Below are 14,713 nucleotides of genomic sequence, written 5' to 3'. Positions count from 1 at the left end.
CTGGATGTGAGAGGTGGATCAGCAGGGTGAGTGTGCCAGGACAGGTAGATGTGTCTCATCTCTGCTTCCTTTCATCACTCTGCATATCATAGATGAGAAGAGGGTACAGAAGTGGAGCAGATGAGCAGGAGGGTACAGCAGTGGGGAAAATGAGCAGGGGGGGTTCAGAGGTGGGACAGAAGAGCAGGGGGGTACAGTGATGGGGCAGATGAGAAGGGGGTTCAGTGGTAGGATAGAAAAGCAGGGGGGTAGAGCAGTGGGGCATATGTGAAAGGAGGTGTATTGGTGGGACAGATGAGCAGGGGGTTACAGTGGTGGGGCAGAAGAGCAGGGGGTACAGAGGTGAGACAGATGTGCAGGAGGTACATTGGTGGGGCAGATGAGAAAGTGGGTTACAGTGGTGGGGCAGATGAGTAGATGGGTTCAGTGTTAGGACAGGTGAGAAGGTGATTCAGTAATGAGACAGAAGAGCATGGGGATACAGCGGTGGAGCGGATGTGCAGGGAGGTACGGTGGTGAGGCATTTGAGAAAGTGGGTACATTGATGGGGCAGATGAGCAGGGGGGTTACAGTGATGGGACAGAAGAGCAAGGGGGTACAGTGGTGGGGCAGATGTGCAGGAAGTACAGTGGTGGAAGGGATGAGAAGGGGGTTCAGCGGTGAGACAGAAAAGCAGGGGGGTACAGTGATGGCGCAGATGAGCAGGGGGTTTCAGTGGTGGGACAGATAAGCGGGGGTTTAGTGTTTGGCCAGATGAGAAGGGTGTTAGTGGTGGGAAAGATGAGCAGGGGGGTTCAGTGCTGGGGCAGATGAGAAGGGGGTTCAGCGGTGGGAGAGAAGAGCAGGGGGGTACATTGGTGGGGCAGATGTGAAAGGAGGTGCATTGGTGGGACAGATGAGCAGGGGGTTACAGTGGTTGGGCAGAAGAGCAGTGGGGTACAGAGGTGGGGCAGATGTACAGGGGGGTACAGTGGCGGGGCAGAGGAGAAAGGAGGTACATTGGTGGAACAGATGAGCGGGGGGTTACAGCGGGGGGTCAGAGGAGCTGGGGGGTACAGAGGTGGGGTAGATGTGCAGAGGGGTGCAGAGGAGAAAGGAGGTACATTGGTGGAACACATGAGCAGGGGTTTACAGTGGTGGGGCAGAAGAGCAGGGGGAACAGAGGTGGGACAGATGTGCAGGAGGTACAGTGGTTGGGCAGATGAGAAAGGGGGTAACAGTGGTGGGGCAGAAGAACAGGTGGAACAGAGGTGGGACAGATGTGCAGGAGGTACAGTGGGTGGGGCAGATGAGAAAGGGGGTTACAGTGGTGGGACAGATGAGCAGATAAGTTCAGTGTTAGGACAGAGGAGAAGATGGTTCAGCGGTGAGACAGAAGATCATGGGGGTACGGCTGTGGAGAAGATGTGCAGGGAGGTACAGTGGTGGGGCAGATGAGAAAGGGGGAACATTGGTGGGGCAGATGAGCAGGGGGTTACAGTGGTAGTACAGAAGAGCAGGGTGGTACAGTGGTGTGGCAGATGTACAGGGGGTTACAGTGGTGGGACAGATGAGCAGGGGGGTACAGAGGTGGGGCACATGTGCAGGGTAGTACAGTGGTGGGGCAGATGTGCAGGGATTTACAGTGGTGGGGCAGATGTGCAGGGGTTTACAGTAGCAGGACAGATGTGCCGGGGGTTACAGTGGTGAAACATATTTGCAGGGGGGACAGTGATCTGAGGTGTGAAGGTGCAGGAATTGGGGCTAATCTGAAGTGTGGAGTTGCAGGAATTGGGGCTGATTTGAGGCGAGTGCAGGATGTTAATTTCTCACTACTACTCAAGTAGTTTACAGCATTTACTTTATAAAAAATCCTTTTCGTTAATGAGAGTGTGAAGTTGACATTTTTTGTTATAAAATCAGCATGCTCAATTTCATTGAAAACATTTTCCGGCACATTGTGCTCAAAAGGTTGCCTACCCCTGGTCTAAAATAATGTTGTCCTTAAAGCCATTTTAATGGACATTTAGAGCCTGCCTAGGTAGTTCCAATTTACACTAGCAGTAGAGAGCTTTTAAACGCAGACAACAGAGCTTATTGAACGAAAAACATATACCGCGCTGTGCTGCATAATAAAAAGCAGCCAGCACAACCGAAGACAAACAGCACAAATACCAAAGAATAAAAAAATGCGGCGCTTAAAATTATTGGGTGTAAACAGTGATATTTGATATCAACAATACTGACAAATTGTGACATAAAATCCACCGAGTGTAATGAAAAACATTGAACATCAATGAACTGACATGAGTGTTAATTGGCATCAAAAAATGGAGCAACAATTCATGAATTTTCAAAGGATTTCTAGAAACTCATTCAAGATAACCATGTTGAGATAAGGAGTAAACAGGAATCATGTGAGGGAACCGCCACCAATTACGTGAAGGCTTACCTGAACTAGTGGACTTAGAGAGGCATATACCACCTAAGTCGACCAGGCTTGTAGTAATGATCACTATATGCGATAAACTCTCGGCAATCCTGATGGCCACAGTCACATTGGAATTTAAGAATGGTACTGGTCAGCAGGTAATTCTCACAAACAGGCAAGAGCATTTCAAACGCAGAGATGACCAAGGAGGTTACTCATATCCACACATGGAAACCCAGAAATAAAACAAAGCTCCACATAGTGTGATAACGTTTAGGAGAAATATTTATTAAAAATGATAAAAATTGTTGCAGTAGTGATGCCAGTACTCGACCCTGGCTTATTGAGCGTTATTGGGCAATTCTTCTGTTGGGTGCAGTGCCTTTAGTACAGATACTCAGCATGCAGCGCTCATTGAATCCTATATGGCAATGCTTCTGCTCTGTAAATGGTGTCTTCAGACTCAATATAAATCAAAATACATTCTATTCATTTACACCAAGGTTGGCATTTGCATTGCATGAGACCTAGGCTCCTCTCACCAATGGGGGCCCACTATGGCTATCTATGCTGTGCTCATCACTTTCCCTCTATATTACTGCATCTTTTCCTGCATCTTGCTACTTTCTGCAGCCAGGAGCCATTAGCAAGAAGTGCTCACATAATTTTCAAGTTAAACCCTGTAAATTTTGAAGGCAGACAGTAATTGACCCATATTTGGGCCCAGAAGGAAGACGGTAGTAAATCTAGCGAACTTGCATGAAGCCCCACTAGGGAGAAATAATCTGGGCTGCATTGAGGACAGAATATGCCCATGGTTGTGGGCAACAGCTAGCGGACTATTTAGAAAAGCCTAAGTCTAAAAAGGATTGGATTTCTAGGAACACGCCAGGAGTAGTTTTCAGCCACAGGCACAGGATACAGCCCATGACCAGTTCCTAATTAGTAACCTGGGAAAAAGAAATGGAATATTGGTAAGAAAGGAGAAAGAGATTTAACAGAAGGCTATTAATGATAAAATCTTCAATGTTGTGTTTAACCTGTGGGTTAAATCACATGCCAACACCTCTTTTGTACTCCACTGGTAAGGTTTTTCAAGTACTGCCCTCTCATAAGGTCTTAACGAGATGTTATGATTTCTAAGCTGAGCAGAGTAATGTAATAATTGGCTTTAAAATGTCCCTGACATTTAAATATTAGGGAAGCTTTTTGGGAATGTCTTATCAATTGACAGTTGAGATGTAGGCCAGCATATTATAAAGGAAAAACTACAAATAAAAAAAAAAAAATTTACTAACTATGTTGTAATGTATTGTTAACCTATTTGTTACTAGGGGTCATTAATGCTTAGCTACATTTAGCAATATGGTTTACCTTGGCAAATAAATTTGTACATATAATGTGTATGTATATTTTTAGAGACATTTAATACACTCTTAATAAAACCCCTGCTTCATTTTTTTAAATTATAGGCTGCCAAACATGCAAAAAAAAAAAAAATCATGCAATCACAGTATTGTCGATGAAGCATTTAGGCTGCATGTGATCACTGTCATAGAAAGTTATTGCACGATCAGGAACCACTCTGATTGGTTCCCACTTATGAATGGGGATAAGAACTGTCAGTGACAGCTGGGACTGAGAGCCATCAGCTGCACAAAGTGTTTTCTGGAAGCAGTCAGCAGTCAAAGGGAGGAGGTTTATTAATGTGTTATTAAGGGGACAGCAAGCTGATGAATATTAGTATACAGATTTCAGGCCGGAAGAGGTTAAAATTTGCTTTTAATTTCAGTTTGCAGCCATATATGATTTAAAGGGATTATAGCAGGTAGAACCTGCTACAGTTTAAGGAAGTCACTGGAGAGGCCTGTCTCAGCATCTTTAGAACAGAAGCCAGTAAGTAGTTAACAATTACGAAACATTTTTTCTATACAAGAAGCCTGAAGTGGGTTGTTTTTTTTTCTCTTAGCAAAAGTTGAGTTTTACTTTAACAGAGCAAAATTCATCTTTCATATACTATTGTGGTACTATTTAGGAAGGCCCATACATTACCAATGCTAAGAAATAGCAATGTGAGTGTGCTACAGGCCGACTCAACTTCTAAAGCCGCGTACACACAAGCAGAATGTCCGACAGAAAAAGTCCGACGCTTTTCATCGTCTATTCCGATCGTGTGTAGGCCTCATCGGACTTCTTTTTTCGAAAATTCTGACGGACCTAGAAATGGAACATGTTCTGAATATTTCTGACGGAACCAATTCCTATCGGCAAAACTGATCGTCTGTATGCTGTTCCGACAGACCAAAAACGACGCATGCTGTGAAGCAAGTACGAGACGGAAGCTATTGGCTACTATCTATTGAACTTCCTTTTTCTACTCCAGTCATAAGTGTTGTACGTCACTGCGTTCTGGACTTTCGGACTTTGGATGGACTTTGGGTTGACTGTGTGTAGGCAAGACCGCTTGAATGGAATTCCATCAGAGTTCCGTCGGAGAAACCTTTGGAGTTTATTACGATGGCAAAACCCGTCGTGTGTACACGGCATAAGAGATGCTGCATAGATCTGGTCAAGCTCAAGTACAGAGAATGCTGCAGTCTGGATCTAAGGGCTGCTTTTTTTTTTTTTGCATGCACGTAAGTGGGTGGGTGGAGGAACAAGTACATGATTTAATTAAATTATTTTTTTAAGATTATTAATCATAGCCATAGATAAGGCCACATAACCCTATAGCAAATCCTCATACACTTATAGGAAATCATTCGATATAATTTAGCTTTCTTCATATACTCTACAGTAGACAAATCAAATGCCGCTCATCTTCATTCTAACATTGGATATTGCAGCTTACTAGTCTTTGGTATGGTGGCTGCATTTGTTTTATTGTTTAAGCTTTTTTGCATTATTTTCTCTTGGTGAGCCTGCAAATAACCCACTTGACTGTGAGTGGCTATATCACAAATCCACTGATCTATGGAGGGAACCGTGGATGACACCCTAGGCTTGTGATAGGGACTACAAATATGTCTGTATTTCTTCATCTTCATTGCATGAAGCAGGGCAATTGGTAGTTTACAGAAGAAAACTAGGAAGGAAGATAATCTTCTGTGCAGTTCAAAAGTGACAAGGACACAGTATTTTTGGCAAAATCGACAAGTATTTTCTGTATTTGTTGAAAATGTTCTTAGCTTGAAAAAATTTTAAAAAGGTAATACTAAGCCACCTAGGCCATTTTAGGACTGAAAGCTGCAATATAATGCATTTTTGTTCTTGTGTTTAGTTATCAATTAATATCTTAATTTTTCACGTGTAAATCAGTAAAAAAAAAAAAAAACGCATGTACTCTATTTTGCTGAGTTTGACAAAGCTCCTTTTTTCATATTGTAATTACATTAGGAAAAAGGAGGATCACCACATGGGGAATATGAAATATTAAAACTGAAATGGTTTGATCCCAATGATAAAATATCCCTTTATGTTGAAGCTCCGTGCAAAAACATAACAGAATCACTGAACAGGACTATACAGCTGGCACCAGGTAATGTCTGTTCAAATGCACATTTCTCATATCATTATTTCTACTTGTCCAATGTTCAATATCATACCCATTTTGTTAATGTGTATTTCTCTACTCTTTTTTTAAAACTGCAGAGAAATAGTTCAGTCTGATGGCAGGGTCTCTTTGCACAGATGTCTGTTCTGGATTTTAGGTTATTCACTGAAACTGTTTGCTAGGTGCACAAAAACACATATGTTGTATGTTTGCACAGATATCTACTGGGCATATGATATCTGTTTTTACTTATCTAGATTTTATCGGAATTATCTGTTCAAATGCAAATTTGCAATGTGATTATTTTACTTGTCTATAGTTTAGATCTGGCTTTCATCTAATCCAAGCATGTCAGACTGGTGTTTTTGTGTCACATGCGCCCCTCTTTTTCCTTTTTGCAGTCCTTGTGGTGGTTTATTATTTAAACTGGTAAGGATTCTAAAAGGTTGTGCTTGGCCACAAATTACAAAGATATAAGAAACTGCACTCAAAAACTTCCTTGAATACTGAGGAAATATTAAATAGATATAGCCATATATTGGTGCGCTGTTTCTATTAATTTATCATAAGTGATCTATTACAATTGTGAAAATAAACTATATCAGAATTTAAAATAAACCATCATACTGAATATCAAACCATTATTGGTTCACAAAAAATTATGATTTATCTAAAGTGCTGTGTGCAATAATCAATGGTGCTTATATGCTGTGCTACAGTATATAATGTAATTAATCAAACAAAAGTTCCAAAGTTCATATGGTTAAAATTGTGCAAAACGTGTTCCAGTGTTCATATAAAGAAATGCTCCAACAGTTCACATCTCCTTGCACGTAAAACCTCCTTTCTCAGTTGATGCCTTCTGAGAGGAAACGCGTTGGGTAGGAGCCAGTAGCGTGACATCAACGCGCACAGATCGTTCATATGGTTAAAATTGTGCTCTCACAAATACAATTGAACATGTGTTCCAGTGTTCATATAAAGAAATGCTCCAATTCACATAATCTCCTTACATAAAGTTGATGTGTAATTCAAAATTCCCCACATGCGAGAAGAGGAAAAAAATGTCCTTGTGTAAAATAAATAAATCAAAAGTGCTTGTGCATCACCACCGTGCTCCAAAACAAAAAATTGTCTGCTTACCAGACAAATAGATCCCACATAGGAGATCGTGTGCGCTTAAACAAGATTATATCTAAGGGTTGGTTGTCAGTTGGCCTCAGAAGATTAGGATGGATCCAAGCTCATGTCACTCACAGCGTGTTATAATAAAAGCAATGGAGAGGGCTCATAGTGCATTACAGGCAGTCCCAGAGTTACGAACGGGTTAGGGACTGCTGGTTTGTTCTTAAGTCAGAAATGTTCGTAAGTCAGAAGCACGTGAGCAGAACGGCAAAGACGTCATTTTCCAATGTTTTCCGATGTTCTGTCAAGTAGCCGTGCATGTGCAGACGTCATTTTCTGATGTTTTCCGAGGTGCCCGCCGACGAAAAGTAGCCGCGCATGCGCAGAACATCACGCCGCCTCCCGTTCGTAAGTAGGAGTCGTTCACAAGTCGGAGGTTCATAAATCGGGGACTACCTATAACGTATATAGCATCAATCATAAAAAACAAAATGCACTTACAAAACATTTGCTTGTATGAGGCAGACAAACTCAGTAGTGTACAGCCATCTGCAGAACCATGTGTGTTGACGTCACGCTACTGGCTCCTACCCAACTCTTTTCCTCTCAGAAGGCATCAACTGAGAATGGAGGCTCCATTCCCAGTTAAAGCCTTCTGATAGGAAACACGTGCAAGGAGATTATGTGAACTGTGGGAGCATTTCTTTATATGAACTCTGGAACACGTTTTGCACAATTTTAACCATATGAACTCTGGAAATTTTGTTTGATTAATTGCATATATAGCACATCATATAAGCACCTTTGATTATTGCATACAATACTTTAGATAAATCATAGATTATCATCATTTTTTTGTGAACCAATAATGGTTTAATATTCAGTATGATGTTGTATTTCAATTTCTGATATAGTTTATTTTCAAAATTGTAATACATCACTTATGATAAATTAATAGAAACAGTGCACCATTATATGGCTATATATTAATAATTTAAAGTCCAACTGCAGGAAAAACTTTAAAAATATTCTTTTGTATTGAGTAAGGGTGAGAGACCCTGTCAGGATTTTATTTCTGTTTTTGCTCCTTTTGAAAAGATTTTCCTTTTACTTCCTTCCAGAAGTCTCAGATTTGTGCCGCCCAGTTGTTTTCAACTAGCCACAAAGCCAGCTAAGCTTTTAGAGTGGCTTTGTTTTCTCCAACTTTAAAGTGAAACTAAACTGTATCTGAGCACCACAAACTGATAATGCTATTTAACTAATTTTTATTATTTAAAGCAAACTTGCCCATCCATTCATGTTGTCATGTTTTATTTTGTTAAGAAATTACTTTGATTAAAAAAAAAAAAAAAAAAGAATGATAAGGAGGTTAAGTTAAGCTGATCATCTAATGAAAGAATGATCAAAATCCAGATGGTTCAGAAGAAATCAGATGAATTTCCTTCAATTTCTTACCGTCCATGCTTGACAGAAGTTGATCGTTTGATCGACTTCTGTCAAACAAACAGGTTCAAAAATGTTTCTTGATCAGTAGCTGCAGCCGCTGATCAGTGTATTCTATGAGTAGCAGGTGCCGCTGTCAGAGTACAATGTCCTAGGTGATGGGGGGGTGGATTCCTCCATCCACCTTGTTTGTGGATGGAGGAATCTATCAGTTTTTTTTTGTGCAGCCCCTTGGCTGAACGAAAAAACCTAATAGAGTATGGCAAGCTTTAGACAGGTCTTACTGTTTTTAAGATCATTCTATAAGATCATAGCTCCCAACTGTCCCTGATTTTGAGGAACTGTCTCTGATTTGGAACAAAGTCCCTTTTCCTCCTCATTTGTCCCTCATTTTGGTTTGATCTATATCACTGTATATAAAATGATAAAACTATAAAACTATTTTATCTATCAAAAAGTGTTTCCCAGTGCTAAACCTTTTATCCAATTTCTAAATTGCTGCATTTGTAAACTCCAAAAGAAAATATGAAGGAAGTAAAAGAGAAAGTGGTAAAAAAAGCACTTGTGGGTTTAACTAATCATTTATTTATTTTTTTTACAATTCTGTTTTAAGGGGGCGTGGCAGTGGGTGTGTCCTATGCCTACATATTTTAGGTGTCCCTTATTCCCATTTCAGAAAGTTGGGAGGTATGTAAGATCTATGTTTCTGAAAGAATAAGGGCTGCCCATAATGAAGAAATTTTGGAACCAGTGAAGGGTACTGTTTGTATTGCAGCGTACAAGGACATTATAAACAGTTGTTCCCTTTTCAAACATGTGACAACAGTTTTGGGTAGGCCATTTTCTTTTACAGCATTCTGCACCCCTGTGTATAAAAATCCAGGTCCATAAAATAATGCTTTGATGAGTCTGATGAAACCTCCACCCTATTAAATACCTTTGGGATGAACTGGAATGCCAATTATGAGCCAGGACATCTTTTGCAACATCATTACCTTACGGCACATATTCTATTTATGGCTGTTTGGCAGGGCCAGGACAAGGGGTTGGCAGCGTGTATTGTAGGAATGGGGGCACCACAAGTTCCTTCTACTGTATGGCTGACAGGAGTAGTGACAGTGGCAACACTACGTCTGTCAGCTCAGCGCTGGAAGCAGCAAGGAGAGGGGGTGCGGGCTGTGCTTTCTCTCCCCCTCCTCCTCATAAGCTCGCACATAATGGGGGGGGGGGGTGCAATTTGCCATCTTTGTCCTGGGCACTGGATGATCTTGTACCAGCAATGCTGTTTGGGCACACATTCCCATATAAAAACTTCACAATGATTTAAAAAGCCTTCTCAGAGGAGTGGAGGCTGCAAAAGAGTGGAGGGGGAAGGGTTTACATATTTATGCCATGGTTTTGTAATAGTGGGGATGATTTACTAAATATGGAGAGTGCAAAATCTGGTGCAGCTGTAGCCAATTAGCTTCTAACCTCAGCTTGTTAAATTAAGATTTGGCAAAAAGCCTGGAAGCTGATTGGTTTCTATGCAGAGCTGCACGCATAGTGATCATGGTGAAGTTTCACTTTGCAAAGAATACCCAATCACATGCAAGAAAAGTAAAAACAAAAAACAAAAAAAACCCAGCATTTTTGTTTGGATTGGATGATGGAAGTTAGCAGAGCTTCACCTCATTCACTAAGCTTTGGGACAAATTTCCTTACAAAGTGAAAAAAGTCTATTTGTATTATTCAACCCCATAGTGTATAACTAAGTTCTAAAGGCTTGTTTACATTTGTGGTTGGGAGGCAGCAAAGACATGTAGCTGAGATGCATCCCCCCACAACTGCTCCCCATTAAGCTGCACAGGCAGAGACCAGGGGTGTTCACATGCCGCAGTCATGATGCTTTGCTTGATGGCTGTGGCAGGAATTATACCCACTGTCACATTCGGCAGGCAAAAGCGCCCATTGAAGGTGACTCATTCAACCGCCCCACAACAGCTTGCAGGGCATGTGATTTGGTAGAGTGGCATTTAGGGGGTTAATGCAGGTGGTGTGGAGGCGATAGATTGCCTCCTCACTACCAGTCCTTGCCACTAGTGTAAACGAGACCTTAGCCAGTTAGTCCGGTGTCAGTTTTGTGTGGTTACCAAAGAATAAACATGTCCTAATTGTTCTTTGTACAATCCAAAATGTGACATCATACAGCTCGACTTATGCAAATTACATTTTTTTGACAATACTGAATTCATGCAAAAATTATAATTTGCTTCTTTTCTAGGTGATGAAGGAACAGCTGTGAACAATTTCCACTGTGTTTGGCATTATCAGGAACATGTAACGTGCACTTGGCAACCTGGCCCAAATACATCACCCAACACAACTTATCGGATCTTTTACTGGTTCGTAAACAGAAGATTTGTAGATAAAATATTTGACATGGCAGGTGGTAGCAGAAGATGAAAACATAGTGACACTACACAGCAGAGATCAGAGCTAGACCTAGAACAGTATCTTGCAAGAGAGAGGTTAGAAAAGAATCAGAAATAATGTGTACAGTGGTAGTGCAAGAGAAAGTAAATTAGTGCTCTACTGATACAGTACGTAAAGAGGTTGTAAACCTCAGAAAAAAAATCCCCCCCCAAATAACCCTGCAAGACAAAGGCATAATGAGCTAGTATGCATCATACCAGCTCATTATGAAATACTTACCTTAAAACGATGCCCTGTAGTGCCCCCCCCAACCCCCCCCCCCCCCCGCTCCAGCGGCTGTCACCTTTCCCTGAGCTACTTCTGGGTTCGCGGGCTCCGGTGCTGTGATTGGCCAGGTGCCGCTGGTCACGACACAGGTCCTGAAGAAACAGCACGAGAGGGTTATTCTTTCAGTGCGCATACACCGATGACGTCTGTGGCAGCGTATATAGTAAATATCTCCTAAACGGTGCAAGTTTAGGATATATTTACAGTACCTACAGATAAGCTTACCTGTAGGTACAAAGAGGAAGACTTTATTTCTTCTTTAATACCTAATCATTCAGTGGGGTGGAGTTTCCATGACCACCAGGCCCCATGACTAAAGCATAGCTCCTAACTGTGTCTGATGTCGAGGGACAGTCCCTGATTTGGAATAAGGTCCCTCTGTTCCTCTTTCCTCCTCATTTGTCCCTCATTTTGGTCTGATCTATATAGTTGTATATAAAATGCACTTTTTATCTTTCAAAATGTGTTTCCCAGTGCTAAACCTTTCATTCAATTGCATTGGTAAAATTAAAATTCAAAAGCCAGTATAAAGGAGTTGTAGTGGTAAAATAAAATGCACTTGTGGGTTTAACTAATAATTTTTTTGTATAATTCTCCATTAAGGAGGCGTGGCAGGGGGTGTGTCCTATGCCTACATACTTTTGCTAATAGGTGTCTCTTGTTCCCATCTCAAAAAATTGGGAGGTATGCTAAAGTAGTGTAATGTAGTAATACAATATATCCCCCAGTCCCCATATCTGAACTGGATAAGCCACTCGACAACGACAGCAGATCCTTATACAGCAGTGGCAGCTCTCTAAGCATCTCTCCCACCTCTGCATTTAGTGATTAGTCTGTAAGGGGTGTGACTGCCTTATTCTGACTTCTGACTGATCCACAACCAATCAGCATACAGTTCAACCAACTCAGCATGCATACTCCTTGAAGAGTAACTTGCTTATCTGGATTTGTTTTTAAAACAGCAGTGGTAAAAGTGTCTTAAGAAATTACCTTTATCACGTAATATATACAGTAGCTTGACATTGATATTTATTTGGCACAACCTCATCTTTTATATTTTAACACAAAATTGGTTAATATAATGTGTTTTTGTGATTTAAAATTAACTTTAATGTATTTTCAACTAAAATTTTGCACTCGATAAACAGTAAACAAAAATTTGGAACTACCACTATTTTATTCTCCAGGGTCTCTGCTTTCAGAAAAAATATAATGTTTTGTTTATAAAAAATCGGAACTTGCGCTCAGCCACTAATGCAATTAGACTGCTGCACTTAGCCACTTGCCGCCCGCCATATAGCAAAATGACGGCTGCAAAGTGGTTTCAATATCCTGACCGGACGTCATATGACGTCTTAAAGATATTAAGCCAGGGGTGCGCATCCCGGCGATTGTTGTTGCGGTGTGCCAGACACGCCGCAACAACGATCGCCAGGATGCACGTCCCTGGGGGCGCGCAGAGGCTTAATATCCTGAAGACGTCATATGACGTCCGGTCAAGGTAAAGAGTCTCTGACAGAGACATCGCAGTCTAAGGTACTTATGGATGCCAATCAGTGCCCACAATGGATGCCAATCAGTGCCTACAATGAGCATCACTGATTGGCAGGCATTTTTGTTTGGCACTGATTGGCATCCATCATACATTACAGTACATCAGTGCCACATATCAGTGCCCATCCATGCCCATCCGTGCCGCCTATCAGTGCCCATCCATGCTGCCTATCAGTGCCCATCCATGCTGTCGCAGACACTGGCTGCAAGGACCTTTTTCTGTCCACATTCACCCTGTTATTTGGTATTTCTATATTAATCTTTTATTTTTTTGGACTTGCCCAAAGACTATTCTCAGTTGTTTATTCTGAACAATACATGATCCTTGAAAGAGTTGATCAGATTAACCTGCAGAGACGAACTGTCTGGTCACCAGGTCTGCCTTAAGTGTTGTGTTAATTAACATGTTAATTATATTATTGTCTTTTAAGTTTTTGCTAGAGGGGAGGGGGGGAGTGTCCATGAGTCAGCTCTACCTCGTTATCTAACCCCTTGTGTTAAATGTGTATAAAAAGGCTGTATTCTACCCAATAAAGCAGTCAAGATTCTACAAGCTATTATCGAATAGACTTGTATTTAATTCAGCGATAATATTATATCTGTCTGATGGTCATACTGGAGGAAGCGGTGTTATTGACGGAGGCACTCAGTGGAGTGTGGGATAGGATCCGTCACAATTGGTGGCAAGCTCTGGGATGCTTCCTCTTGTCTAGGCACACCCAAATCACCACCGGGACCCCCTGCTCCTAACAGCAGATGGAACATCACTACGCCAGACTCAAGCGCAGCACCTTGAAGGATCTCTTGGAAGCCCGTGGAAAAGTCTCCAGCAACAAATCCAAAGCGACTCTCATCACCGAACTAATGGAGATTGACCAGGCCAGCAACCCACCAGCAGACACCTCAGAGGCGACAGAGTTCCAGCGTGACGTTCAATGGCGACTGGCCTTGTATGGTACTCACCCCCCACAGGAGGTTATCAGTCAAGTGTTAACAGAGGTGTCCCAGCTGCGAATGGCTGAACTCCAGTGGGACCAAGGAGCGTCAGTTATGTTCAACCGGGAAGCTCCAGCGGCCCGCAAAAAGCTACCCTATGCCGCCTTCCACATGTTTCAAGATGGTGAAGATTTGATGGATGTTTACCTGCAAATGTTTGAGCGGCAATGCGGTCTCCAAGGTGTCAATAAAGCAGATTGGGTCACGCTTTTGGTCAGCCGTCTCACAGGAAGGGCTGCAGAGGCGTACAATAATGTCCCTGATGAGATCAGCCAGGACTATGACCGGGTAAAAGAAAGACTATTGGCTCGCTTCGGCAGTACTCCAGAGGCACACCGTTTGAGGTTTCGCAACCTCCGCCGAAAGGAGAGAGAGCCTTACACAGAATGGGCTCATCAAATGACCCGAGCAGCGGAGAGTTGGATGACCGGGCGCCAAGCTGTTACCATGGCAGATGCGCTCCAGCTAATCCTCCTGGAACAATTCTACAATCATACCCCACATGAGGTTAGAGACTGGGTAAAGGATCGGCGGCCATACACAGTAGATGAAGCTGCCACCCTAGCTGACCAATACGTGGATTCAAGGCGGACTGTACAACCAGAGCCTAAGACCCCAGCTCGGCCTGTCCCCAACATTCCACGGTGCTTTGCCCCTCCACACCAGCTGTCGATCCCCGGCCCCACTCAGCTACCATCTTCACGAGGAAAAGGGGACCTCTGCTACAGATGCAACCAAGCAGGGCATGTTAGGAGGTATTGTCCGCAGAATGTTTCCCAGGACGCGCGGAACAACAGGCCCCTTGGACCTGCCCGGGCTGCTGCACACTGTCTGGAGAGAGATGATGTGACTTACCCAAGCGAGGAGAATATTGGAATTCTACATGAGGC

The 14,713-nt window shown here is 42.4% G+C and overlaps 1 protein-coding gene across 1 annotated transcript in view; it reads left to right on the top strand.

Moving 5' to 3' along the window:
* LOC141108006 (interleukin-13 receptor subunit alpha-1-like) overlaps window positions 1-14,713 on the top strand; it is a 191,677-nt gene that overhangs the window by 57,678 nt on the left and 119,286 nt on the right. Inside the window, exons 3-4 of the mRNA XM_073599156.1 lie at window positions 5,807-5,948; window positions 10,795-10,915. Of these exons, the coding sequence (XP_073455257.1) occupies window positions 5,807-5,948; window positions 10,795-10,915 (263 nt within the window). The remainder of the gene's footprint in view (window positions 1-5,806; window positions 5,949-10,794; window positions 10,916-14,713) is intronic.

This window comes from Aquarana catesbeiana, linkage group LG09 (genome assembly GCF_042186555.1).
Source record: "Aquarana catesbeiana isolate 2022-GZ linkage group LG09, ASM4218655v1, whole genome shotgun sequence".
NCBI classification, from domain to species: domain Eukaryota; kingdom Metazoa; phylum Chordata; class Amphibia; order Anura; family Ranidae; genus Aquarana; species Aquarana catesbeiana.
This window is presented reverse-complemented; position numbering and strand designations above follow the sequence as displayed.